Source organism: Nicotiana attenuata, unplaced genomic scaffold (genome assembly GCF_001879085.1).
Source record: "Nicotiana attenuata strain UT unplaced genomic scaffold, NIATTr2, whole genome shotgun sequence".
NCBI classification, from domain to species: domain Eukaryota; kingdom Viridiplantae; phylum Streptophyta; class Magnoliopsida; order Solanales; family Solanaceae; genus Nicotiana; species Nicotiana attenuata.
In genome coordinates, this window is record NW_017674593.1 from 10,435 (window position 1) to 37,804 (window position 27,370).

General features: G+C 36.0%; 3 protein-coding genes across 4 annotated transcripts; 2 read left to right on the plus strand and 1 right to left on the minus strand.

The window, feature by feature from the left end:
• Positions 1 to 490: 490 nt before the first annotated feature.
• Positions 491 to 6,033, plus strand: LOC109218970 (ribosome biogenesis protein BRX1 homolog). Its single transcript, XM_019383372.1, has 8 exons — positions 491 to 801; positions 949 to 1,090; positions 3,411 to 3,489; positions 3,683 to 3,807; positions 4,348 to 4,449; positions 5,213 to 5,281; positions 5,362 to 5,460; positions 5,565 to 6,033. The coding sequence occupies exons 1-8, from the start codon at positions 602 to 604 to the stop codon at positions 5,694 to 5,696; spliced, it is 948 nt and encodes a 315-aa protein (XP_019238917.1). The 5' UTR covers positions 491 to 601; the 3' UTR covers positions 5,697 to 6,033.
• Positions 6,034 to 7,412: 1,379 nt separating this feature from the next.
• On the plus strand, positions 7,413 to 14,643 carry LOC109218967 (DNA helicase INO80-like). 2 transcript variants are annotated; one of them, XM_019383370.1, is made up of 8 exons: positions 7,413 to 7,593; positions 7,726 to 7,790; positions 9,257 to 9,344; positions 9,667 to 10,048; positions 10,177 to 10,612; positions 10,715 to 10,915; positions 11,025 to 11,135; positions 11,753 to 14,643. In XM_019383370.1, the coding sequence occupies exons 2-8, from the start codon at positions 7,743 to 7,745 to the stop codon at positions 12,173 to 12,175; spliced, it is 1,689 nt and encodes a 562-aa protein (XP_019238915.1). In that variant the 5' UTR covers positions 7,413 to 7,593; positions 7,726 to 7,742; the 3' UTR covers positions 12,176 to 14,643. The 2 variants fall into 2 exon arrangements, with proteins under 2 accessions (XP_019238915.1, XP_019238914.1); XM_019383369.1 differs by having other exon boundaries at positions 7,413 to 7,790.
• Positions 14,644 to 17,837: 3,194 nt separating this feature from the next.
• LOC109218965 lies at positions 17,838 to 18,865 on the minus strand. Its single transcript, XM_019383366.1, has 2 exons — positions 18,682 to 18,865; positions 17,838 to 18,307 (listed from the first exon to the last, which is right to left on the minus strand). The coding sequence occupies exons 1-2, from the start codon at positions 18,863 to 18,865 to the stop codon at positions 17,838 to 17,840; spliced, it is 654 nt and encodes a 217-aa protein (XP_019238911.1).
• Positions 18,866 to 27,370: the final 8,505 nt, after the last annotated feature.

Sequence of the window (27,370 nt, forward strand, 5' to 3'; positions counted from 1 at the left end):
TGGGTGAAATTCCTACAAATATGTAGCATCTTCGTAGAAATGACACTAGGCAGTCACTTTTAACTATGCTGTTTAAAATATATCCATTGTTTACAATATATTTAAAGATTAGTCAATTCGCTCAAACTTCAGGACACGACGCTCTGAAGTTTAAACCTCAAAGTTTAAAATTAAGGACATTATGTTATATAGTTCGAAAATTGTATCCAGAATATTCGAATCTTATATGCAGAATTTTAAATTAGCAGTTTAGCAATTCAGAATACTTAGTCCTTAGCAGTTTAGCAATTTAAAATTAACAGTTCACAAATTTAGCATACTAATCCTGAATTTCAAATTAAAAGCTAAAAAATTTAGGATATTTAGTCCTAAAGTTTGAATAAATTGGCTAATCTTTAAATACATTATAAATATAAATATATTTTAAATAGCATGCTTAAAAATGGCTACTCTTGCACTTCGCCCAGTATATTCGGCCCAAACACAAATCAGACCTCAAATTGAAATCCTTGCAAAAATCCCAAGCAGTTTACTCTTCTATTTGGCTCAACACCCTGCCGCCATCTTCCTCTGCAAATACCTCTTTCTCTTCAGCGTCACAATGGGAAAGAAGAGAAAACACACTGAAACAGAGGCTTTGGCCAACGGAAACAAAGAAGAAACTGCAATAGAAAGGCCAAAGAGAACTCTATTAGGTTTTAAAGATGGTTGTACTGAAGAAGAAAATAAAGAAACTTCAGTTGTTACTTTTAGAAATAAAGAAAAAGTTTTGGTCACTTGTTCTCGCCGTATTAGCTTCAGGTTTGTATTCCTTTTTGCTTTTTATTCAAAAACGGGTTTAGTAAATGATAAAAAGTTTGATTTTTTTTGTTTGTTTTGTTGATTGGGTTGTTGTAAATGGTAAAAAGATTGATTCTTTTTTGGTTTTGTTGATTTGGGTATTTTCAGGTATAGACATTTAATGTTGAACTTGGTGTCACTTTTGCCACACTGTAAGAAAGATAACAAAGTGGAGTCTAAAGATGCTAAAGGTGCAACCTTGAATGAGCTTGTTGAGTTGAAGAGCTGTTCCTCTTGTTTGTTCTTTGAGGTAATTTTTGTTGTTGTTGTTGTTTGTATGTTGTTTCAGTTGTCTTGTGAAAATTTGTATCTTGTTAGTAGCTTTGGTGATAATTGGGCTTGATAAAAAGAATGAGGTTTGAAGTATTAGGCCATCTCCAACCCTAACACCAAATTTCACACCAAAATGGTGTAACACCAAATTTACTCCAACCATTACACACCATTTTATACACCAAATCTTCTCTCTCTTCTATATTATATTATTATCTTCTATTTACTTTTCATTTTTTATTTCCTTCAAACAAATACTATCTTTTTTCTTTTTTCCATATTCATTATATATAATTCACATTCACCACTTATATAATCATTTATTACAAAATTATTTTAAAGGATAAATCAACTAAAAGTGAAATCATTGATAAAAGATAATTAAATAAATTTTACATCATAGTCAAATTTAATTTAAGTACCACATAAATATTTAACTTTCGCCTCCATTCTCCCATAAATGCTGGATTTATGTTTTTTAATGTAATTTCACTTTTAATGTATCCTCCTTTTATGTACTTTAATTATAATGTATTTTTATTTTATGTATTGTTAATTTTCTTTTTTAAATTTTAGTTTTTACTTTTCAATTTTAGCAACATTAGATATCTTACTTTGCAATTTTTATTTTTAAATAATGGTTATATTTCTTTTTATACAATAATAATAATAATAATAAAATTAACTTCTAATTTTATATAAATATAATATATACAAAAAGTTAATATATAAAAAAAATAGGATATAAAATTAAAATTATAAAGATCTTAATATAAAAATTAATTATATACACAATATATGATAAATTAAAAGTCCAAATAATAAAAAGATGAATAAAATAATAATAATCCAAATTTGGTGTGATTTGGTGCAACACTATTCATGCTCTATAATGGTGCAAGATTTGGTGTTCCATTGGAGCAAAAAAACACCAAATTTTGCACCAAATTTGGATTTGCTGCAACATTTGGTGCAGCCTTGGAGATGGTCTTAGTATCAAATTATCTAGTATTAGTATCTAATTGGTGCCTACCAGGAATAGGTATCGGGTAACTCTATTGCCAAGACATAAAAAATACTTATTATAAGTTACAATATCTATCATTTAAATTAGTTGCTCGATTTCAATGAACTATTTAAAACCCTGTTATATATGGATGTGAAACAAAGTTTGATGAACATTTATAATCTAGCAATCCCCTGTGAAAATATATGCCCTTGCCAAAGGAAGTGCTATTTTTATTTTCAAAGTATATGAATAAACATCCAGGTACTTGATAGGAAAACTACCATTTTTTATCCTCTTTGCTACAAATAGACTGAACAAGGTAGTAGGAGTGACATTTGTCAAAAATCGACTTGAAGGTGGCCATACTTATCTTATAATATAAGTGTACGACCTGCGATATCGAAAACCATGAGAGATAAAGCAGAACCGCTCAGACTTTGCATCACGATGTCGCAACATCTTTCGATGATAAACCACTTGGGTACACGAAGAAAATGAACACAGATGTTTTTACTTGTCTGTCCATCCTTTAGTCAAATCCTGTTTTCTCTTGTTTAGAGGAAGATATACTGGGTAAGATAGACTGTGGGCTATTCCTGGTCAAGCCTACCAACTATCTACATCTGTTGGATTAGTCATATTTATCCTGTAGATGTCTATCGTTCTAGACGTCCCTAGACAAAATTAAAGTCGTAACAATAAAATGCATGGGCATTCAAAGATGGACAGCCATGTGTCCGAGGAGCATTTTAAGCTCATTACCAGTTGGACATTCATCGTAAAAGATTATAATCTTCCACTGGAAAGTGGAAACCGAATGTTCCCTTCCCTGTTTGCCTTCTCTACCCTCATGAGATCATCCCCAAATTGCACAAAATCAGCCATGCCATGGATTAGATTGATGGTCAATTCCCCAGCTTCTTAGTGGCCTTATCTTTTGGAATATATAACCTGGGGAAGAATAAAATCAAGCAAGTACATTTTCTCAGGTAGGAGGAGTACAGCCTCTGGATTAGCTCATGACTGATAGTGGAGGCTGTTTGAGTTGTTGCAGAAAATAAGCAAAAAGAGACTTGAGGACTATTTGTTCTAGAAGATATCTTTATATAAGGTTTCTGAAGTTCCTCTGTAACTTTTTTGGCTTGCTTACAGTGAGCCGAAATTCTGTTGAATAACATATTCGGTTTTTGTGTATTTTGAAAGACATGGTTTCATCATTTCTGTGTTTCAATCATTATGCTATGGTTGCTTCTTATATATGTATATGCTTTTATTTTCTTACTTTCAGTGCCGAAAGGGAAAAGATCTCTATCTATGGATGGCGAAATGCCCCAATGGTCCATCTGTGAAGTTTTTAGTCAATGCAGGTATTGAAATAGATGGTTTCATCAATCATGTTCATTTGTAATTGGAATGCCATTGAAATTGTATGTCAACTGAAAATAAAACTTGTCCTCTCACTCCTCCTTATCAGGAAAAAAACGTTTTCTCTCACTCCTGGTTTTCTCTTGAATGAGGAAAGATCTAAATTATTCTACTTTTTTCATTTTGCTTTTGAAGTGCACACGATGGAAGAATTAAAGCTTACTGGAAATCACTTGAAGGGTTCACGTCCTATTCTGACTTTCTCAAGCAATTTCAATAAAGAACCTCACTGGAAGCTTTTGAAAGAAATGTTCATGCAGGTAATCTGACTTCTTTCAGACATTGATCTTTGTAATAATTCTTCTTAGCTAAAATAGTGCAGTCTATTGTTTCATACTACATTTTCGCCTTTTTGCCTGTTATGTTTTAGCAAAACTTTTAAGCAATTCTGTACTGGAAGGAGTTTGAAGCAAAAACGTGATTACTTGGTGATAGCTGTTTGGTCTGCTGAAGATGCTATTTTTGTTGATACATTTTGGCCTTGTGGTCCTATACAAGCACTTCTTCTGTTTTCTGTTCCTTTTACTTCATCGAAGTTTGTTGCCTGCAGTGACTCTTCAATGGGGTTTTTCTGCTATTCAAAGTAATTGGTGGTTAAAGCATTTTCTTGAAAATTCAAACTTTTGAACGTGATTTCATTAGAGATTGAAGGTTCAAATACAATTGGTTATTTGTTTGAGTTGCGTTTCATTGTCCATATATTTATGTAAATCCTCTTAAAGTTGTTAGCTCTGTAGTGACATGATTTCTTGATTTACTGTGATGACATTCTTACGCGCTTTTTTCTTCTGTCTCATCAGATTTTTGGAACCCCAAAGGATCACCGGAAATCTAAACCTTTCTATGATCATGTATTTGTGTTCTCAATTCTAGATGACCACGTATGGTTCCGTAATTACCAGGTTCGTTGCTATTCGTACCACGGTAAAATGTGTTTCTAGTGGAGTGTTGTGAATGTTGCTCTTTTTTGAAGAAATTAGTTCTCTTTGCGGCTTATCCTTGCCCGTAGCAAAGTGTGCTTCAAGTTGTTTATTTTGGTCCCCTGGAGGGAAATTTCTTAGGCCTGCCCATTGGTTGTGCAAGGCCGCATTCTTCCGAGTTTCGACCTAGTGCAAAAACTGTGCACATGTTCCTCTCTTTCACCAAAATCATGTAGTAAGCAACCTCAAAGAAAAAAACAGAGGAAAATTAAATGACATATTTTATAGTCCAAAGGATGATATAAATACTCAGTCAGTATTCGGGGTTGAGAATTGGAACTAAATAAAGCCAGAAAAAACAAAAATAGAAAGGAACAGAGAGAATATGTAGCCTCTTAGTTAAATATAGGAGCAGAAGTGATACATGAGATCATCTAATATTACTAGTCTTGAAATCCATGGATGGGTAACTTTTCTGCCATTTGACGCATACTACCACTAACTTGTGTGCTGTGGAAGTGGGAGTCCATGGTCTCCCCTCGAATCAAATGCTGAATTATCGGATTTAATCTATTTCTTTAGCTATATTAGCGAAATAGATGTCTAATATCATTCACCTCAAAGAATTCTGTTATTTCTTTTTTGATTTGTAGTAAAAAGGGCTCTGTCATTTCTTTGGTACTCTTTATATCTATACCAAGTAGTCTAACCTTTTTTCACATCATTCCTTGACGTTCTGGAGCAGATATCATGTCCTCATACTGGAACACAGAAAATAGACCGCGGGGACCTAGAAAAGATGACGCTTGTAGAGGTTTGTAATCAAACTTTGACGAGCCCGAATGATAAGAAACCATCATGTTTGATATTGAAGTTACGTTTTTACGTGTGTAGGTTGGCCCAAGGTTTTGCTTGAACCCAATTAAGATATTTGCTGGTAGCTTTGGTGGCCCTACGCTTTATGAGAACCCATTTTACGTTGCACCAAACCAGGTATGATTCATCACTTGCTCCTCGTTCTCTTGCTCCCCAGTTGCTTTTTGTACGATTCATCTCTTGTACAGTTCCTAATGTTTTTTCCTCTTCATGTGCTCCAGATCCGATCACTAGAGAAGAAACAAAAGGCTGGCAAATATGCAAAGAAAGTCAAAGCGAAGACCAGGAGAAAAATGCATCAGTTGTCTAATCCGCTGGAGGTAGATGAATTTGCAGATATGTGGAAGGAGTGATAAATTGTTGGCGCACTCGAGTACCCCAGGAGTTTGAATGCTAATGTGCCCCGCGAATTTTGTATTGCTAGAAATATCATCCCTTTTGAACATTTAAAGTATGAACTATCTCCTGATTTCCAGCCTAGTTAGAATGAATGCTACGCAAAATTGTTGTAATGGCAGTGTAAGAATGCCCCCTTTATGATGCTAACAGGGGCTATATGCCTTTGCTATATATCTACTAGTCTCTCGTATTGTACTTTTTCACAGGGTTTTAACCTAGTCTTTAAGTGATGTATGAGTTAGTCGCATGTCGGATATTTGAACCTTGCTATAGACAAAAGCTTGATATTTAGAGCCCGTTCGGACATTAGAAATCTTTTCCTTTTTTTTCAAAAAAACTTTACTTCTTTCCGAAATCGGCGTTTGTTCGTACAATTTTCGCTTGAAGATGCATTTTGAAATTTTCGAAAATTTGAAAACTCCTAAAAGCTGTTTTTTCAAAATTTTTACTCAAATTACTCACAAAATTTTAAAAACAATCTAAAATTATATTCATGCCCAAACACAATTTTAAATTTTAAATACCATTTTCATTTGAATCTTTTTATTTACCGTATTTTAGAATTTTACAATCCTTATGTCCAAACGCTCACTTAAAGTGTAGAACACAAAAAAATTCCCATCCCCCAAAAAATAAGAAGAAAAAAAAAGTTTATGTTTTATGCACCTATTATGTATGAAACATTTATATAATTAGTGCATATGAGTTAAATCCATGAAAGAAAAAGAAAAGCTTTAGCTTCCAATTCTAAAGCTATAGTTATATCTCTTCTATGCCATGATGAGGTCTTGACCTTTTTTAATATTAAAACTAGTTCTCTTCTAAAGTTTAAATAAAATGTAGAAATAGCTCATTTATCTATAGTTATCTCTTTTTAATTTGTTTGATAAATTTGTTATGACATACGCACTTTGATTGATATTGTAGCACTTTTTACACCTATATGGGTGCGACTTACCATTTATAATCAGAAACATATCCCATTATCTGACCTGATTTCTCATGCTTTTACTAAGGTTTTACTAGTGAAATATAAAATTTTATGATACTAACTATTTTTATTTACATGATTGAAAATTGGCTAGCTCACTTTAATCTTTATCACTACTTTTATTAATTATAGTATATCCATAGTTAGACACATCTATCGTTGGTGAAGCGTATAGATAACTCTAACTTTTAGAGCTCGTTTGGTACGAGGGAGAAGATAATTAATCTCGGGATTAAATTTGAGATGAGTTTATCCCACGTTTGGTTGAGATAAAATCTCGGTATAATAATTCTCTCAGGATTATAGTATTATTTTTATCCCTATTAAAAGGTGGGATAACAATTTTGAGATAATTAATCCCAAGATAATTAATCATGAGATAACTTGTTTCTCATCCAAACGACGTCTTACACGTTTAGTTGTATTGACACCCTAATGCATAATAATTTATGTTATAAAATCTTTTTTTCTTCGAATAATGTTATTTGGGACATGTAACCCTTATATCATGATTCATGGTTAATGAATCCATAGTTAATACCGAAGATTGTGGTTGGGTGATTCTTGCACTCTTAATTAAAGTCTCGAGTTTAAACCCGAGCCTTATAAATTAAAAAAATATCCTGATAGGATTGCTTTTCTATTTAATGGTAAGCTCCTTCCCTCCATCACAACAAACACTGAGGCACAGAAAGAAAGAGCTCGGAAATTAAAAGAGTGGTCACTATAGCGCACGTTAACCAAAGTTAACCCTCTATGGCGCACATTAGCATATACCAATGTCTTCACCACCTCCTCTTCTCTCTTCTTTCTCGTTACACCCATCACCTTTCTCCTTATCCCCCCTTTTCTCCTTTAGGGTTAGGGTTTTCTCTTCTCTTATTCTTCTTTACTATTAGTATCACAATTACAAATTCCTCTCTTCAAATTTTCCTTTTTCTGCTATTTTTATTTATTGTACCAAATGCTTGTCCCCGCTGTTGTTTTTTCAGCTCAAACAACATAATTCATGGACCCAAAGAGGCGATATTCCTACTCGAATCTCTTCAATCTTGAGGTACCTTTTATGGGTTTTGCTCTACTCACAGAAGGGTGTCTTGTGATACTAAAATCTCGGTAGTTTGTGTTAGGATAATTTTGTGGTAAATTGGGGATTTGATGGTTAATTCTTCGAGAAAGTTATGTTTTTGCCTTCTTATAGTGATTCTTTTTTTGATACAATATGAAGTGGGTTTTGTTCTGTTCTCAAAAGGGTGTCTTATGATATTAAAATCTTCATTGTTAATGTTAGCATGATTTTGTTACAAATTAGGGATTTGATGGATAAATTTGCTAGATATTTTGTTTTTGTTGCATGTTTGTAGCTATCTCTTTTGGGTTTTGCTCTACTCTTAAAAGGGTGTCTGTGATGTTAAAATCGTGGTAGTTAGTTTTAGGATAATTTTGTAACAAAACTAGGGATTTGATTGTTAATACTTCATTAAAGTTCAGTTTTTTGCATGTTTGGAGTGATTTTTCATATAATATGAACTGGGTTCTTGTTGGAATTTCATTTGGGTGTGTGGAACTTGTGAATTTATATGGGTTTTGTTCTATGCTCAAAATGGCGTCTTTACAATAACCTTTTTCACAAATAAGGGATTTGATTGTTAAAACTTCTAGAAAGTTTATATTTTTTGGCTAGTTTGTAGCGCTTCTTGAGGTATCTTTTATGGGCTTTGCTCTATTCTCAAAAAGGTGTCTTCTGATATTTAAGTCTTGGTAGTTTGTGTTAGGATTACTTTGTTACAAATTAGGGATTTGATGATTAGTTTTTTTGAGAAGGTTTAGTTTTTTCTTTTGCATGTTTGTTGTGATTTATGATTTATGCGAGGTTTTGTTCCATTCTCAAAATGGTGTCTTGTGATATTAAAATCTTGCTAGTTAGTGTTAGGATAATTTTGTCACAAATTAGGGTATGGTTAAGTCTTGAAGAATGTTTTTTTTTTTTTTGCATGTTTGGAGTGATCTTTTATTTAATACGTTGTTCTATTCTCAAAAGGGTGTCTTCTGATGTTAAAATCTCGGCACTTAGTGTTAGGATTGTTTTGTTACAAATTAAGGATTCGATGGTTAATTCTTCATGAAAGTTTAGTTTTTTGCTTGTTTGTAGTGATTTTCAATTTAATTTGAACTGGGTTTCTCTTGGAATGTCAGTTGGGTTCTCAAAATAGTGTCTTGCTTTATTAAAATCCTGGTAATTAGTATTACTGTTGGGACATTGTGTGGGGGATTTCTTTTGGTGTATTCTTCGAGAAAATCTATTTATATTTGCTTGTTTCTAGAGATTGTTAATTTATTTGAGCTGGGTTTTTCTTGGAATTTCAGTTGGGTGTGCGGAATTTTTTTTTTTTGAGAAGGTAAATTGTATTAATCAAAAGGGAGAAAACTCCCGTATACAAGAAGTAGGGTGCCGCGGAACTTCTTAATTTAGTTAAAGTTTGGATCTTATTTTACTCCCTTTAATATTTTTTTTTTGGATAGTCATTGATTAACTTCCAGCTGCCCCAACTGGATGATGATTTTGATCATCATGGGAATAGTAGTCAGGATGAGAGCAGAGGTAGCCCAGGTAGACATTCTTTCTTGACATTGTCTTTTTTTCTTTTAAATTGAATTCTTTATTATTTGGGTCGATGAGTATGACCAATTAGGACTAAAATTGTGTACTTATAAAAAAGTATGTCCGAATAAGACTAAATTCGTGACTGATAACACATTCTTTTCACTAAAAATCATTTATTACTAATATTGGTCCAAAAGAAAGAAATCTTTGAGTTAGCAAATGCACACTCTTTATCCTATTATAATGCAAATTTGACTTTCTTTAGGCAATGAAAAGTTAAGCTAATGCAGTGTTGTAATAATCAGCCGCATCTTATGTTGGTTGATAGGTGGAGCACCCAGGAACCGGAGTAATGGTATAATGTCTGGTAGGGAGTTGAAGAAAAAGAGGCGGACTTCATATAGTAGTGATGAAGACGGGGATGGGGACAGAGGTTATAATACCCATATTTCAGAGGAAAGGTATAGAGCAATGCTGGGAGAACACGTTCAAAAGTATAAGAGGAGGCTTGGTAATTCCTCAGCAAGCCCTGCAGCTACTCGTAATGGGGTGCCTGCGATGAGAAGTGGAGGATCAAGAGACCAGAAATCAACAAATGATCATAGAGGAGCACTCAGGCTTGACTCTGCATCAGAATTTTTTAACAATAGCACTCAGAAGTTAGGGAACCATATTCAGTCTGATTTTTCAGGACCATATGGTGGTGATAGGTTTGTCTCTCTGCTTTCGCCTAATCTTTTGAAATGAATGTTAATATGTTTACCCAAGTTGTTTTTTATTTTTTATTTTAAGCCTCCAAAAGGTAAAGTGTGTCACCTCATTTTTCGAATTTTTGCAGATCTATTTATGAACCGGCTTTCTTGGATCTCGGGGAGGACATCACATACAGGATCCCTCCACCCTATGAAAAGCTGGCAACATTATTGAATTTGCCAACCATGTCAGACATTCAAGTTAATGAAATTTACCTCAAGGGTACACTTGATTTGGAGACTTTGGCTGCAATGATGGCTTCTGATAAGAGACTTGGGCCCAAACGTCATGCAGGTATGAGTGATCCCAAAACCCAATTTGAATCTCTTCAGGCACGATTGCGAGCCGAGCCAGCTAATAGTGCCGGTCAGAAATTCAGTCTGCAAGTCAGCGAAGCTGCATTAGAGGCTTCTTCCATCCCTGAGGGGGCTGCAGGAGGTATACGGCGTTCTATATTGTCAGAGGGTGGTGTCTTACAGGTTTATTATGTGAAAGTGTTAGAGAAAGGAGACACCTATGAGGTTAGTAATTCTCTTTAGCATTGCAGTCAGTTTTTGTTTATCTCATAGCTATATGGGCATCAGTCATGTTGCTTACATATGAGTGGTCATTTGGAGCTCCAGATTATTGAACGTAGTCTACCCAAAAAGCCAAAACTGAAGAAGGATCCCTCTGTGATTGAGAAGGAAGAAATGGATAAGATTGGAAAATATTGGATAAACCTTGTCAGGAAAGAAATCCCAAAACATCATAAGATATTCATCAATTTCCACAGGAAGCAATTGACTGATGCCAAGAGGTTTTCAGAAACTTGTCAGAGAGAGGTAAGCACGTCCTGGATCTTGTTGAACAAAATTTGTGTGCGATTCTGCAAATTTCCATGCTAGTTGTCTTTTGGAAGTTCTTACTTGAGTGATGGGTTCCCTTTTTCAGGTAAAAATGAAAGTTAGCAGATCACTTAAGGTGATGAGAGGTGCTGCAATTCGTACAAGGAAACTTGCTAGGGACATGCTTGTGTTTTGGAAGAGAGTTGACAAGGAGATGGTACTTAAATTCTACCTTTTTGACATTATTTCATAGTGAACTTTTTGCTATTATGGTATGTATGAGAAGTTGCTATTCGAGAGCAACCTGAGCAGCCGGAGAGGAGGGAGGGAGGAAAAGTCAGCCATGGTTAGCTGCATTCTTTTTTCAAGTATGGTTAGCTGCATTCTTAATTAGCATAGATGCAGCTCTTTGTTTTGATGGTTTTCAGACTATTACCACATTGTATGTTCATCTTAGCCTGTACTATCCTGAAGAAGTAATGAAAGGTGATAAAGATATATTCACCTATTCTGGCTCTCTAGTTCTGTCCCTATTTTATATGATAACGACATGTTAGATTGATGATATTGTTGCCATAAGAGTTTCTTTTCAGCCAATATGTTTTTGGGTTATATGTTGGTTTACCTACTAAAGCTTTGCAATGGAGTATTGATACACTTATGAGAAAAGAAAGTGTACATTTATCAGGATTAAGGACTCATAAAGATGCATGTCCTTAGTCGTGTTTCCTCTAGAAGACTGAATATGCTAAAAGAACATACTTCTTCACGAGTTTCTGCTGTTGACTGTTTGACAAGAGGACTTCCTAAGATGTAAAATTTTTAATGTTGCAGGCAGAAGTAAGGAAAAGGGAGGAAAAAGAAGCTGCAGAAGCTTTGAAGCGTGAACAGGAGCTTCGTGAAGCAAAGAGACAACAACAGAGGCTCAACTTTCTGCTATCTCAAACTGAACTTTACAGCCATTTCATGCAAAATAAATCAACTTTATCCTCTGAGGCTGTGACTTTAGGTGATGAAATGACAAATGACCAAGAAATGTTGTTAAGTTCCAGTGAAGCTAGACCTGGAGAGGAAGAGGATCCTGAAGAGGCTGAGCTGAGAAAAGAGGCCTTGAAAGCTGCACAGGATGCAGTTTCAAAGCAGAAAATGATGACAAGTGCATTTGATAGCGAATGTCTGAAGCTGCGGCAAGCTGCTGAAATTGAACCCTCCCAGCAAGATGCCGCAGCCGCTAACATAGACTTATTGCATCCGTGAAGAAAGGTTAGTAGCATTAGAATAAGGAAAATCCTCAACTCTCTTTTTGTTTTCCCTCTTTCTTTTCTCTCATTTTCTTTTCAAACTCTTCACTCTTTTCTTGTGACGACTCACTCACTTCACTCCACACTTCCTCTCCTTTTTCCACTCTAGAGTTTGTCACTTTTCTTTCCCTCACTTCTCTCTTTCTTTTGTCTCTCGTCCTTATGTTTTCTCTTTGCATTTTTCAAGGATGTTCTCATACTTATTTGGCCTCTTCCCCTTTGGTTCACTTCATCCCCCCTATATTCGACATTGAAAACTTGTTGGAAGTTGTCCAACTCATTCAAGGTGGTCTCATCATCATGTTGAAAAAGTGGGTTGTTAATCATTCGAGGCTCTTGAGGTGGTATGGGTGGTGGAGGAGCGAGATTGTCACTCCTCAGTGGTGCTTGAGGCATACGTTGGGGAGGTAGATTCATTGGTGGTCTAGGTTGGGTCATTTGGGGTGGTGATATTATGGGTATGTGTGCTTGAGGTCTAAATGATGGTTTGTGTTGGTAGTTGGTAGGTGCGGTAGTTTGGTGGAGGAAAATAAGGTCCCTTTGGTGAATGTGGTCGCTTTGGTAAGTTTTGTGGTATTTGGTTGGGTTGGTTGTGTTGCAACTTTTCCCATTGAACCACTTGTCGCACTTGTGAAGGAGAGGGCGTAGTAGAGGAATTAGTAAGCGTCATACTACGCTCCTTTCCTTGTTACCTCAAGTGAGATTCCTCTATCATGGAATTCAACCTTGCATCCGTTTGGTGTTGTCATATGGTAATCTTGATAACCTTCTCACTTAAGTTGGTAACCTTCTCGCTTATGTCATAAAGCATAGAAACAACTTCATGCATCGGAGTCTCACTCCTTGGATCACAAGTAGGACTAGAAGTTTGTCCGTACTCCATGATACCTACAAAACGAGCAAACAACTTAGTAGTAAAAGTTCTCACCAACTCACTTGATGTCGCTCAACCCTCGTGTATCACACTTTGCACCAATTGGCTCTTGCATGCTCAAAATCCTATTCACTCGTGCCTTTTTCCGCTCAAGTAGCGAATGTCAAAATTGCTAGCAAACTTAAGTTCCGAGGTTTCACAAGAAGTTCCAACCATCTTCGGGGTGGAGTGGAAGTTGTGTTTTCACAAGGACGGACAATTAAAAGCAAACGGACTTGAGCCAAACAATTCACAACGATAATAAAAGATAAAAGCACGAAACAATTGGCACGAAACAAAATTAAGCACACAAAGAACTAGGTTAAAACTTGATGTGAACTAATATCAAGTTTACACTAGTTTAGAATTATCAAACAACAAGGAAAAGATTAACAGTTGGAGTTGGACAGAAACTGGACAAAACTAAGTTGCTGAACTTCTGGACTTGTTGCAATCTTATGGAATTGATACTCTGCTCAGCCTTTCACCTTAACCAACTGATGCAACTGATATGCAGATGCTCACACAACAGATACAAAACCTTTCAGTCCATAGCAGAAACAAAGTCAGCAATTTTGGAACCAAACAGAGTAGAAAGAGGGCAGGTTTACTGCTCAAAATACTGCAGATTTTCAACTCAATTTACTGTTCAATTGAGGACCCTTCTCAGCAGATACTAGCAGCTAACTTTGGCTCCCAAACACAGCTCCATAGTGCAGGAACAGTGCTGAAACTTGATCAGGTCTGCAGCTTCTTTCAAGTTCAATCAGTGTAGAAAACACCTGTACTAAGACTGTATTCGATTCCTAGAACCTTTCTGAACACTTAGCTTCAACAACAGAACTCAAACAGAACCTTAATCAATCAGCTAACAACCAACTTGTTCCGCAAATTCTCAAGCAAGTTGCAGGTTTCACAATTTCAAATTGATTCAGCAACAATGTTCAAGAACCATCACTAACTATCAGCAGCTAACTGATACAAAACTACGCAACTGAAGCAACAAAGTTTCCCAACAAAATGCAGATTTTCAGCAGCTCAATAGAGGAGAAGCAGAGTAGAATTTGTGGCTCAGTTGTGCAGAACACTTGAACCAAACAACAGCTAATTTAGAGAGCTCAACCAAACTATCCCTAACTAGTCCCTGAATGTTAGCAGTTGTCAGGGGCAGAAAATTGTGACTCAAACAGTGCAGTGGAATGGGAAACTCAAGAACAAAATTCAATTCAACAGCTATGAGGATACTCCACAAAATAATTCATTAGCAACTTCGAGTCGACTTATGAATTCAAACTCAATCAATCCCAACAATGAGTCCCAAGTATTTCAGTCTAATACCAATTCCAGAATTCAACCAACAGCAATGAATTAGAACTCCAACAACAAGAGAAACTATCAAGTCGAACTCACAAAATCAGTTCAACAATCTCCAAGAAATTTTACAGCAAATAGTTTCAACCAATGGCAGCCTCAAGTCGAACTACGAATTCAGTTCAATACTCAAAAAAAAATCAAGCTTAAACTACGTGAGTCGAATTCACAGATTCAAATCGATCGATCCCAAATAATAGTAATGAAGTTCAGTCTTCTATTCGATTAATCAATCACAAATCCCTCAGAATCCAGAAAATGACACAAGTTTAAGCATAGAGAAATCAGACCTGATGCGTCGAGGAGTGCATAGGCTACGCAACAGCTTCAGGCACTCAACTCCAGAAATTTGAAGCTGTTCTTCGAGCTTCAGCACCAGAAATTCGATTGTCGAGCAATCCTCAAACAAATGAAACCAAGCTTCAGCCACAACTTCTCGACACCAATTAGAATAAAACCCCAAAACTAATTTGTTCAGACACTCACGAAAACAACGAACCCTAGGTCGCCTTCTCCGTTAACCCGCTTAGCAACTTTGAACCAAAACCCTATTAAATCAGTTTCAATCGAGCTAATCCTTCCGATTTAGCTTTGGTATTAATGTCTCGAAAAAGAATCAGTTACACCTAGTCGATTTCGAGCCCCAATTTTAGATTTCAAATGAAACCTAGCTTCTTCGATGAGCTCGGCAATGGCGGGGTTCAAATTGTGCTCAGATTCAATCGTAACTCCGAATTTTCAGCTCAAATCAGCAGATTAAACTCAGATAATGAAGGAATCAGAATTTTCGGAATAAAAATCCTTAGAGAGAACAAGGAATTCGAATTTTTTCTGCAGACACACAAAACAGTGATAAACAATAACGGGTGAACAGTGATTTTTCTATCTTTGGAATTTTCGATTTTGTTTTTTAGTTTTCTGAGTTGTTGATAATCAAAACAAAGACGATAGAACAATCCAAAACCTCTCTGCAAGATGATACGAACTATGAAGGAAAACAGGGATATAGCAAAATACACAGAATCCACGATTGGAAAACCAATTAGGATATGAAGGTCAATCAATTATACCGTTAAGCAATGAATATAAGAGCTACAATTGATTGGAAAAATAAAAACCAATTAGGATATATGAACCCAAAGTTAATTCTAACGAGCTTAGTCAATTATTACAAGTATAAGCTTTTTGATCTTGACTCATTTAAAGCACTCCAATACTATGATGTTGACTTGGAAATTGTTCAGCATGTGGGCGAGCGTCGTAGTAATTATTATTTAGTTGATTCCATAGAACTATGTAGCCATCTTATATTCTTTTCTATACTCTATGTGTTAGAGCACTTGAGCTATGATTCATTAAATCATATTTAGGCTATATGCTGGTACTATTGGGACCCTAAGTCGTTCTTCGCCGTTGAGTTATTTGCTTAGATGCAGTTATGTAATCAGTCACATTCATCATCACGTATCATATCTCAATCTATATTATCACATATCGTATCACTAATTAGGGCTGCTTAGCATGAGTATTGTGAGCCCGAGTGAGTGGAGAGATTATTGACTAAGTGAGGCTGAGGGCCTATTGTGAGTGATATTTATGGAATCGGGATGTATGCTGCAGCAGGCTTTATTGATCATTTCCATGATTTGGCTTATTATAGTGCTTGGGTTGGATCTGCTCCTCCGAGTCTCCACATCCACAATGAGCGCAGATGCTACTGATTTATTTGTATTGGGCTGAATATTCCCTGGATTTATTTACATTTGGGCTGGATCTTCCCTGTAATGTGTTGAGTTTTATTCCTCAACCTGAAAAGGCATGTCTAAATTCTTGTACCGTTACCTGTAGATTATGAATTTTTGAGATATCACTGTCATATTTTTTGTAACTTTACGTACTGTTAATGTTGTATGTGGGCTGTAATACTCGAACCTGTCACTACTTTCAGTCCAAATGTTAGATTTGTTACTTATTGAGTTGGTTGTACTCACGCTACACCCTGCACTTCCTGTGCAGATCCAGGTGTTTCTGGTCATGGCGGTTGCTCATTCTTAGAGCTCAGTCACTCGAAGATTATCGAGGTAGCTGCCCTGGCATCCGCAAGCCTTGACTCTCCTCTCCTATCCCTCAGTTTTACTTGTTCAATTTCTGTTTCTTAAACATTGCTTTGGACTTTGTATTTGTATAGATGCTCATGTACCAGTGGATCCCCGAATTTTCCCTAGTCAGTAATCTTTTATGTACTGCCAGCCAGGTTATAAAACTGTGTTATGGGACATCTAATAAATTCCAAATCTATCTAGCCCAAGTTCAATCATTCATCTCCCCTTTCCTCCATTGGTATCGTTTTTGTATAGAATACCTTCCTCCTAATTGTTGCCATTCATTCCCCATATATCCTCCCTTGAACTTCTCCATTACATTGCAAATTCTATTCCAGTACTAACTCCAATCAGTTTGTGGCAAGTATTGTTTCCAGCAGGCCCCTTTGATATATATGTGATCCACCCACTTCACCCATAGGTTGTCTGCCTTTTTAGCAATATTCCATACATACTTTGCAATTGCTGCCTCATTCCATACCATACAATCAATTATCCCTAGTCCTCCTTTGTGTTTTGGTCTATACACAATATCTCATGCAATCAATGGAGCGTTATTTGTCCGTTCTCTCCCATCCCACAGTAAGTTGTTGTATATTACGCTAAGCTTTTTTAAGACAACCTTAGGTAGGATGAAAATTGATGACCAATATGTATGTACATATAGCAGAACTGAGTTAATTAGCTGAACTCTACCAGCATATGAAAGGTTTCTCGAGCTCCATGTCTTTATTCTAGCAGATTTTGTCTATTTAAACTTCACAGTCCATGATAGATAATTTCTTTGCTGAGATTGGTACCCCAAGTATCGAAATGGCAATGTCCCTCTCTGATAGCCAGTTGCCTCACATAAGTCTTCTAGTACTTGGTTTGACATGTTAGCACTGAATATATTGGACTTTCCTGCATTAGTGCTCAAACCTGAAGCATTTGAAAAAGACTGCATACCTCTTAACATCAACATTACTGATTGATAATTTCCTTTGCAGAATAGCAATATATCATCCGCAAAGCATAAGTGATTCAGCTTTAACCCTCTGCACTTAGTGTGATAGCCAAAATCCCTCATATCAGCTACTTTATTCAAGATTCTAGTAAGATACTCCATGAAGACTACAAATATCAGGGGTGATATTGGATCACCCTATCGTAAACCTCTCTTCCCTGTTATACTCCCATATAGCCCTTCATTTATTGCAATGCTATTGAGTAGTAGTTATACTTGCCATGATCTATTTAATGAATCTCTGAGGAAAATTCATTGCATAGAGTATTTCTTCCACAAACGTCCATTCTACAGTATCATATGCCTTTTTGAGATCAATCTTGATTAAACAACTCTGAGTAGTGTTCTTCCTGTTGTACAATCTTACCAAATCCTGGAAAATCAGAATATTTTGGACTATGGTTCTCCCTGAAACAAATGCACTTTGGTTCGCAAAAATCAATGTAGGCAGTACCAATCTAAGCTTGTTACATAGCATTTTAGATATCACCTTGTATATTGTATTACACCCTGCAATAGGCCTGTAATCTCCCACACTTGTAGCATGAGAGCTCTTAGGTATAATGGTTATCACTGTATGATTCAGCACTCTTAACATTTTCCCTGTTCTGAAGAATTCCATTATAGCATCCACTACATCTCTCCCCACCACTTCCCAACTATCTTTGAAAAACTTGCTTCCATAGCCATCTGGACCTGGTGATTTTCTCCATTGATTGCCCACAAAGCTATTTTAACCTTTCTTTTTGTAAACTCTTCTTCTAAAATTCTCCTTTGAGTTTCTGTAACTATTGGTCCTTGGCGAATCAAGCTACTATTGACATGCTCTCTTTCCTTTTTGTTAGTCCTTAACAAAGTAGTGTAGAATTCAATAAGACTTAGCAATTTCATCCATCTCTGTTCTATTGACTCCTTGTGCATTAGTTATGGAAAAGACTATGTTCATATTCCTTCTGCCCTTCATCATACCGCGAAAGAATTTAGTGTTTAGGTCCATTTTTTCAGCCATTGCACCTTATTTTTTTTACTTAGATATTGATGTCTAGCTTCATTCAATCTCTTATACTTACTGATTATCCTTGCTTCTTCCTCTTGTAGTTCACGATTAAGAGGTCTTTGCTGCAATCTATGTTGACACTGCAGTAATTCTTCCTGTGCTTGATCTGTCTGCTTTTCTATATGACTGAACTTTTCTTTACTAAGCTGCTTTAGTTTTCCCTTCAAACTGTTTAGTTTTCCCACCATCTCATACATTTTGGTCCCAGTTCTGTTTGTCTTCCATCATTGCTTGACTTTCTCCTCGTATACTGGTAACATGCTCCACATGTTAAAGTACATGAATATATGCTGCTTCTTTTGTTCTCCAGCCCATCTTATTATTGCAGGGCAGTGATCAAATGTCCCCTCGTTCCTATAGTATACTATTGAATCTGGTAGGGCCATTATATTGTTCACCAACACCTTATCAATCCTGTTGTATACTCTGTCATTACCTCCCTGCTTATTATTTCATGTAAAAGGCCCCTGAAGGCTTCATATCCTGTAGTGTACATTCATCCACGCACTGCTTAAACTCTCCTATTTCTGACATTGTAACCGGACTCCCAATTCTTTCCACTCTATTCAAAACACAGTTGAAATCTCCCATAACTGCCCAAGGCTCAGATGCTCATGAATCTCCTTGATATCCTCCCATAATTTCCTTCTTAATGCAGCATCATTGAATCCATATACCATTGTAACTGAGAGTTTCCTTTTTGTACCTCTGTGTTGTACTCCATAGTGTATTAGTTGTTCTATGACATTGTATATAAACATATCAAATACCAAAGGCTTCCATGGAAGCCAAATTCTTCCTCCTTTATGTTGACTTAGGTTAGTACTGTAAGACCATCTATTGAAAAGGTTAAGAGCAGCTCTCTGAGCCTTTCCTCTCTTAACCTTAGTTTCCAAGAGACCAAATAATCCAGCCTGAGAATTATAAGAGATACTTGAAGTGATGGGAGTTGCCGCTTACCATTTAGTTCTGAGTTATTGTTTTTATTATCTAGTATTCCATGTCTTCATTCTATATAAAAAAAAAAAGAAGCTATATTGGACTCCTCCCATGTGCGTGAAGCACCAATTACACTACATGATGAGAAGTTAACTTATGACGAAGAGTTGATCGCTACTGCTGACAGACAAATAAGAAAGTTACGATCAAAAGAAATCATGTCGTTAAAGTCTTATGGAAAAATCATACCATTGAAGAAACTACTTGGGAAGTAGAATATGATATGCGCATCAAATATTCTCATTTATTTCAGTCTACAGGTGTGTACTTGAGTTAAATTCGGGGACCAAATTTTATAAGGTGGGGAGAATGTAATATCCCATAATTTTAAACAAGGATATAGTAGTCATTAGCAAACTAACTAAGTAAACAAAACAAAAAAAAAGTGAAATGCACAAAAAGGGCCGAAACCCATCAGATGAAATATGGCAAAAAAAAATGAATAAGAAGAAAAGGGCTAAGGGGAAAGGGTACGCAACAGACAAATAGACAAAGGAGATTTGGGTGTAATCCTAATCAAATTAAAAGGGATTAATGGAAGGGAAAACTCACGGCATCAAGATAGACAAAGGAAGGGTTAGGTATTGAAGCATATCAAACTTCGGCAGAAGCTATTCATCACAGTAGAAGGAAAAAGAAAGGAAGATTTTATCTATTCTCGTTGAAGGAATTTATAAAGTGGGGAAGAACAAGGTAAGTAAAATTTACTCAACCTAGCCCATTTAACGATTGTTTCGTTAATTAGAAACAAGAAAAGATAAGTTACTTTTGATTAGCACAAATATAAATTTTGAATTAGATGAATAAGTATTTTATTAATTTCATAACAAATAATCTAGCCTATTTAAGAACCACTAGTGCTTGTAAAGCACTATGTAAGAACAGAAAACGGTCCTTTTAAATCAATTCCTTTTACCTTGTCTCTGTAAATAGAAGTACCATAATATCAATCCAAAATAAATAAATAAATAAGAATAAGTAGAAAATCGTAGTTCCTGTTGATTTAGCTACTACTAACTTGATTAACAGAGAATCAGTAGCTATATTTTCGAGGAACAAAAAAAAAAGAGGGAATTATCTAGATGTGTCATGATAAGACCAGTTATGTTAATTGTTCACGAAGCTCATATGTAGACCGGATTTGTGATAATATAGGTAGTTGAATGAGTCTTGTGGACTCTGCTCGAGGTGACACTTTGGGGACACGAGTACTGTGAGTAGTAATCTTACCGCAATTTGTGTTTTCATAACCTGCATGGTTTATATATTATTTTAAAATAAATGTGTTACCGAATGTTTGAAATTGCATGTGGGACAAGTCCTTTACTTGATATCGTACCGAATAGTATACTTGAGATGTTTACATTTATTTAATATGTTCTCACTATTACTAGACATGTTTTACTATGACTTGAGATATGATTACCGCTACCGAAATTGGAATACATGATTTGATAAGAAATAAAATGCCATGTACTATTTTGAAAATGCTTTCATATGAATATTTACTGTTGGATTTTGTTGTTTAATAACAAAAGAAGTGTGAATGGAAAATGGTGGGAAAAGAAATGGAGGGAAGTGAAATTTTAAATGAGTTCACTAATGCACTTTGTCCCTCATTGATAGAAGGAAAGAAAATCTTTGTGTATATATATAAAGAGAAGCTCATCTTTTAGCTCTTAAAGAGCTAAGAAGAAGGCAAGCCTTTCACCGTCGTCGTCGCTCGCTCGCTCGGCTCGGCTTCGGCTTCGGCTTCGGATTCGGATTCGGATTCGGATTCAGATTCAGATTCGGATTCGGATTTGTCAAAGATTGATTGATTAATCTTTTTGGACAAAATTCTTTTCAAATATTTAATTAATTAAGTAAATTAATTAAAGAAAATTCAATCCGGAATAACCCATGACCCGCGGTCCGGTTCGGCCCGTTTTTCTTTCCCGAATTATTTTAAATCCGTTTTTAATTTCACACCTGAAAGGTTGCAAACCTTTTCAGAAATAGTACAAAATTGGCTATAAATATTCCTTCAAATCCCAGAATATTTACTTACGAAATTTTCTAATGATCTTCTTCTTCTTCTTCTTCTTCTGCACTAAAATTCCAGTGTGTTTTGCTGCCATCGAGTGGTTCGCTGATCATTGGCATTTTTGGTACCAACACTCCGGTGAGTTAAATGGTTCTATCCTGGGAGGATATATTCCAGAACCTCGGGTACTTGAGGGGAATAATTTCCTTAAGGACACACTGTGTATTCAGTGGGCTCGATTTGTTCCTACCACGTTTTCAAAATTTATTTTGAAGAAATTTACTGTTTTTCGAAATTAAATTTCTACTAACTTTCTGTTTTTGTTTTTCAGAAAGATTATTATTTAATTTATTTACAGAAATACAAATTGATAACAATCTTAAGGAAATTATATTTATTATATTCTGTATTCTGTCTGAATTTTACTATTCTGATTTGAAGATATAAAAACTTCATCAGAGTATTGAAATTCAGAAAACGATTTGAAGAACATAAAAACTTCATCGTTTTTCTGTAAAACAGTATATAAAAACTTCAGTTGTTTTGATTACGTACTGTTTATTGATTGCAGTATTATTTACTGTTTTGGTTTTGCCATTAATTGATCTCTTCTATTGTTGACAGTAAGAAATGAAAAATAATAATGGAAATCCTTCTGCGACTGTTGGTACAACGACGATAGCCTCGTCAAGCGGCACTGCTGTTCCTACGGCCGAGAAACCGGGGAAATTTTCTAGAACCAACTTCAAAGGATGGCAACAAAGGGTGTTTTTCTGGCTAACCACACTTGGTATGCAGAAATTCACTAGTGAAGAGCCTCTAGTGCCTGCTGCGGACATGCCGGACAATGAAAAGTTCATGGTTGTTGAGGCGTGGAAGCAGGCAGATTTTCTTTGTAAAGGCTATATCTTAAGTGCTTTAGAAGATGACTTGTACAATGTTTACAGTGCAATGAATACTTCGAAAGAATTATGGGACGCACTTGAGAAGAAGTACAAGACAGAAGATGCATTCTTGAAGAAGTTCGTGGTTGCCAAGTTTCTAGACTATAAAATGATAGACAGCAAAATTGTGGGAACCCAAGTTCAGGAGCTTCAACTTATTTTTCATGACCTTATTGCTGAAGGTATGGTCGTGAATGAAGCATTTCAAGTGGCTGCTATGATTGAAAAATTGCCTCATTCGTGGAGAGATTTCAAGAACTATCTTAAGCACAAGCGCAAAGAAATGAAGTTGGAAGATCTTGTGATACGTCTAAAGATCGAGGAAGACAACAAAACAGCCGAGAAGAAGTCTCGTGGAAATTCAACGATCATGGGAGCTAATATCGTTGAGGAGACTGCTCCAAAAAGTAAGAAGAGGAAGAGGTCTTCTGGACAAACTAAGGAGCAGAACAAAAAGAAATTCAAGGCAGTTGCGACAATTGTGGAAAAGTTGGTCACAAAAGCCCTGATTGTCGTCTCCCGAAAAAGGATAATAAGAGGGGACAAGCCAACATAGTGGAGAAGAATAATGACATTGATGATCTTTGCACAATGCTTTCGGAATGCAACCTAGTTGGAAATCCAAAGGAGTGGTGGATTGACTCTGGAGCCACTCAACATGTTTGTGATGTCAAAGAAGCATTTGCGACTTACTCTACTGCTGGTCCCGAAGAAGAAATTTCCATGGGAAATAATGCAACAGCCAAGATTGAAGGTTATGGGAAGATATTCCTGAAGATGACTTCCGGCAATGTGTTAACGCTCAACAACGTTCTTCATGTTCCTACTATTAGGAAGAATTTAGTTTCTACTTTTTTACTTGTAAAGAATATATTCAAATGTGTATTTGTTTCTGATAAAGTTGTTGTAAGCAAGAACGAAATGTATGTTGGAAAAGGCTACCTCACGGAGGGACTTTTCAAACTCAATGTAATGGTTGTTGACAGTATGAATAAAATTTCAGCTTCTTCTTATTTATTGGAGTCAAATGATTTATGGCATATTCGTTTAGGACATGTCAATTATAAAACCTTGCGGAAGTTAATTAATTTAGAAGTATTGCCTAAATTCGAGTGTAATAAATCGAAATGTCAAATATGTGTTGAATCCAAGTTTGTAAAACATCCTTATAAGTCTGTTGAAAGGAATTCAAATCCTTTAGACTTAATTCATACTGACATTTGCGATATGAAGTCGACACCATCTCGAGGTGGAAAAAAGTATTTTATTACTTTTATTGACGATTGCACTAGATATTGTTATGTTTATTTGCTTAATAGTAAGGATGAAGCAATAAAAGCATTTAAGCAATACAAGAATAAGGTAGAAAATCAATTGAATAAAAAGATCAAAATGATTAGAAGTGATAGAAGTGGAGAATATGAATCTCCGTTTGCAGAAATATGTTCGGAATATGGAATTATCCATCAAACTACTGCACCTTACACACCTTAATCCAATGGAATTGCGGAAAGGAAAAATCGGACATTAAAAGAAATGGTGAATTCTTTATTAATAAGTTCCGGATTACCGCAGAGTTTGTGGAGGGAAGCCAAATACTCAACAGAGTACCCCACAGCAAAATGCAATCTATTCCATATGAAAAATGGAAAGGAAGAAAACCCAACTTGAAATATTTCAAAGTGTGGGGGTGTCTAGCAAAGGTACAAGTTCCTTTACCTAAAAGGGTTAAAATTGGACCAAAAACAGTAGATTGCGTTTTCATTGGATATGCTACAAATAGTAAAGCATGTCGGTTTTTGGTTCATAAATCTGATAATCCCGAGATACATGTTAATACGGTAATGGAATCAGATAATGCTGAATTCTTTGAAAGCATCTATCCGTATAAAACTGAAAGCGAGTCGTTAAGTGAAAGACCTAAACGACCTCGGGAAGAACCAAAGGAAAATACTCCAAATATAGAAGATCCAAGAAGTAGCAAACGTCAAAGAACATCTACTTCCTTTGGACCAGATTTTGTGACATTCTTGCTTGAAAATGAGCCTCAAACTTTTAAAGCAGCTATGTCGTCTTCTGATTCAATATTTTGGAAAGAGGCAGTCAATAGTGAAATTCAGAAAATTTTGGATAACCATACATGGGAATTGGTTGATCTTCCGCCAGGAAATAAACCTTTAGGTTCGAAATGGATCTTTAAACGGAAAACTAAAGCTGATAGCACTATTGACAAATATAAGGCAAGACTTGTTGTCAAAGGTTATAGACAGAAGGAAGTCCTTGATTACTTTGACACATACTTGCCAGTAACAAGGATAACATCTATTAGGGTGTTAGTGGTACTAACGGCCGTATATGGTCTTGAAATCCATCAAATGGATGTTAAAACAACTTTCCTAATTGGAGAATTGGAGGAAGAGATTTACATGGAACAACCTGAGGGTTTTGTGATTCCTGGTAAAGAAAAGAAAGTGTGCAAACTTGTTAAGTCGTTTTATGGACTTAAACAAGCACCCAAACAATGGCATGCAAAGTTTGACCAAACAATGTTGGCAAATGGATTTAAAATCAACGAGTGTGACAAATGTGTTTACATTAAAAACACTCCAGGTCATGAAGTCATTGTTTGTTTATATGTTGATGACATGTTGATAATGAACAAAAGTATGACAGCTATAAATGCTACAAAACACATGTTGGCTAGCAAATTTGACATGAAAGACTTAGGAGTTGCTGATGTGATCTTAGGAATCATAATTCACAAGACTCCACAAGGTCTAGCATTATCATAGTCTCACTACATTGAAAAGGTACTTGACAAGTTCAAGTATTTGGATTTCAAAATTGCCAAGACTCCAATTGACGTGAGTTATGCACTTCAAAAGAATGAAGGTTAAAGTGACTCACAACCGGACTATTCAAGAGTATTGGGAAGTTTGATGTATATCATGAATTGTACGCGACCAGATATAGCATGTGCTATTAGCAAACTGAGTCGGTTTACAAGTAATCCCAATCAAATACATTGGATGGCAATGAAACGAGTTTTGGGATATCTGAAACATACCCAAAATTATGCTTTGCATTATAACAAATATCCTTCCGTGATCGAGGGATATAGTGATGCAAATTGGATCACTGGATCATCTGAAGTTAAATCCATGAGTGGATATGTTTTCACAATTGGGGGATGGATCAGTGTCTTGGAAATCATCCAAACAAACGTGCATCGCCTGTTCTACAATGGAATCTGAATTCATAGCTTTAGATAAGGCCGGTGAAGAAGCTGAATGGCTCCGGAATTTCTTGGAAGATATTCCATTTTGGCCCAAACCTTTGACACCTATTTGTATACATTGTGATAGTCAAGCGGCAACAAGTAGGGTAGGGAGCGTTATGTATAACGGAAAATCTTGTCATATTCGACGGAGACACAACACCGTTAGACAACTACTCTCTAGTGGAGTTATCACAATTGACTACGTAAAGTCAAGAGATAACGTGTCGGATCCACTTACAAAAGGCCTATCTAGAGAGGCAGTTGAAAGATCATCAAAGGGAATGGGCTTAAAGGCCTAGGACAAGTCATCGTGGCGGTAACTCTACCTAGTAGACTGGAGATCCCAAGAGCTAGGTTCAAAGAGATCAAACAAAATTATGAATGACGGTTCAACATTGTCAAACAACTCAACCCATTCTCGTGATGAAGACAATGTTCAAAAATGAGGTAAAGCATTAAGGCTTTTTGATGAGTCAATAAAGCTTAAAGCTTTTTAATGATTTGCTAAGTCTAGCAGGATATGACCAGATAGTGTGTCTTTAGGATTACACGTTTAGGAATCACCTATGTGAGTGTGAAGTGGAAGCCCGGCTTCAAAGAGGAATAGAAAGTAAAGGCCCATTCTCTAAAACACTACATAGAAACCAGGCGGTGTTCATGGCTGAAACGAACACAACCGTGAGAACCATAGATGGTTAAAGATTGATTGTGTGACTTATGTTGTCTAGGCATGCAACAAAGCTCGACGGTTCAAAGATATCAAATCTACCGATTGACCGAGTATATCCGATATAAGTTCACTACGGAAAGTTCAAAGGGAAACCTACTTATCCAGATGCAATTAATTCTTGCATTAAAACACACACACGTCCGTGCATTCCTTTAAGTTTATAGCCATTCCTCATTCATGTGGGGGATTGTTGAATTTTGTTGTTTAATAACAAAAGAAGTGTGAATGGAAAATGGTGGGAAAAGAAATGGAGGGAAGTGAAATTTTGAATGAGTTCACTAATGCACTTTGTGTCCCTCATTGGTAGAAGGAAAGAAAATCTTTGTGTATATATATAAAGAGAAGCTCATCTTTTAGCTCTTAAAGAGCTAAGAAGAAGGCAAGCCTCACGCCGTCGTCGTCGCTCGCTCGCTCGGCTTGGCTTCGGCTTCGGCTTCGGCTTCGGCTTCGGCTTCGGATTCGGCTTCGGATTTGGATTCAGATTCGGATTCGGATTCGGATTTGTCAAAGATTGATTGATTAATCTTTTTGGACAAAATTCTTTTCAAATATTTAATTAATTAAGTAAATTAATTAAAGAAAATTCAATCCGGAATAACCCATGACCCGAGATCCGGTTCGGTCCGGCCCGTTTTTCTTTTCCGGATTATTTTAAATCCGTTTTTAATTTCACACCTGAAAGATTGCAAACCTTTTCAGAACTAGTACCAAATTGGCTATAAA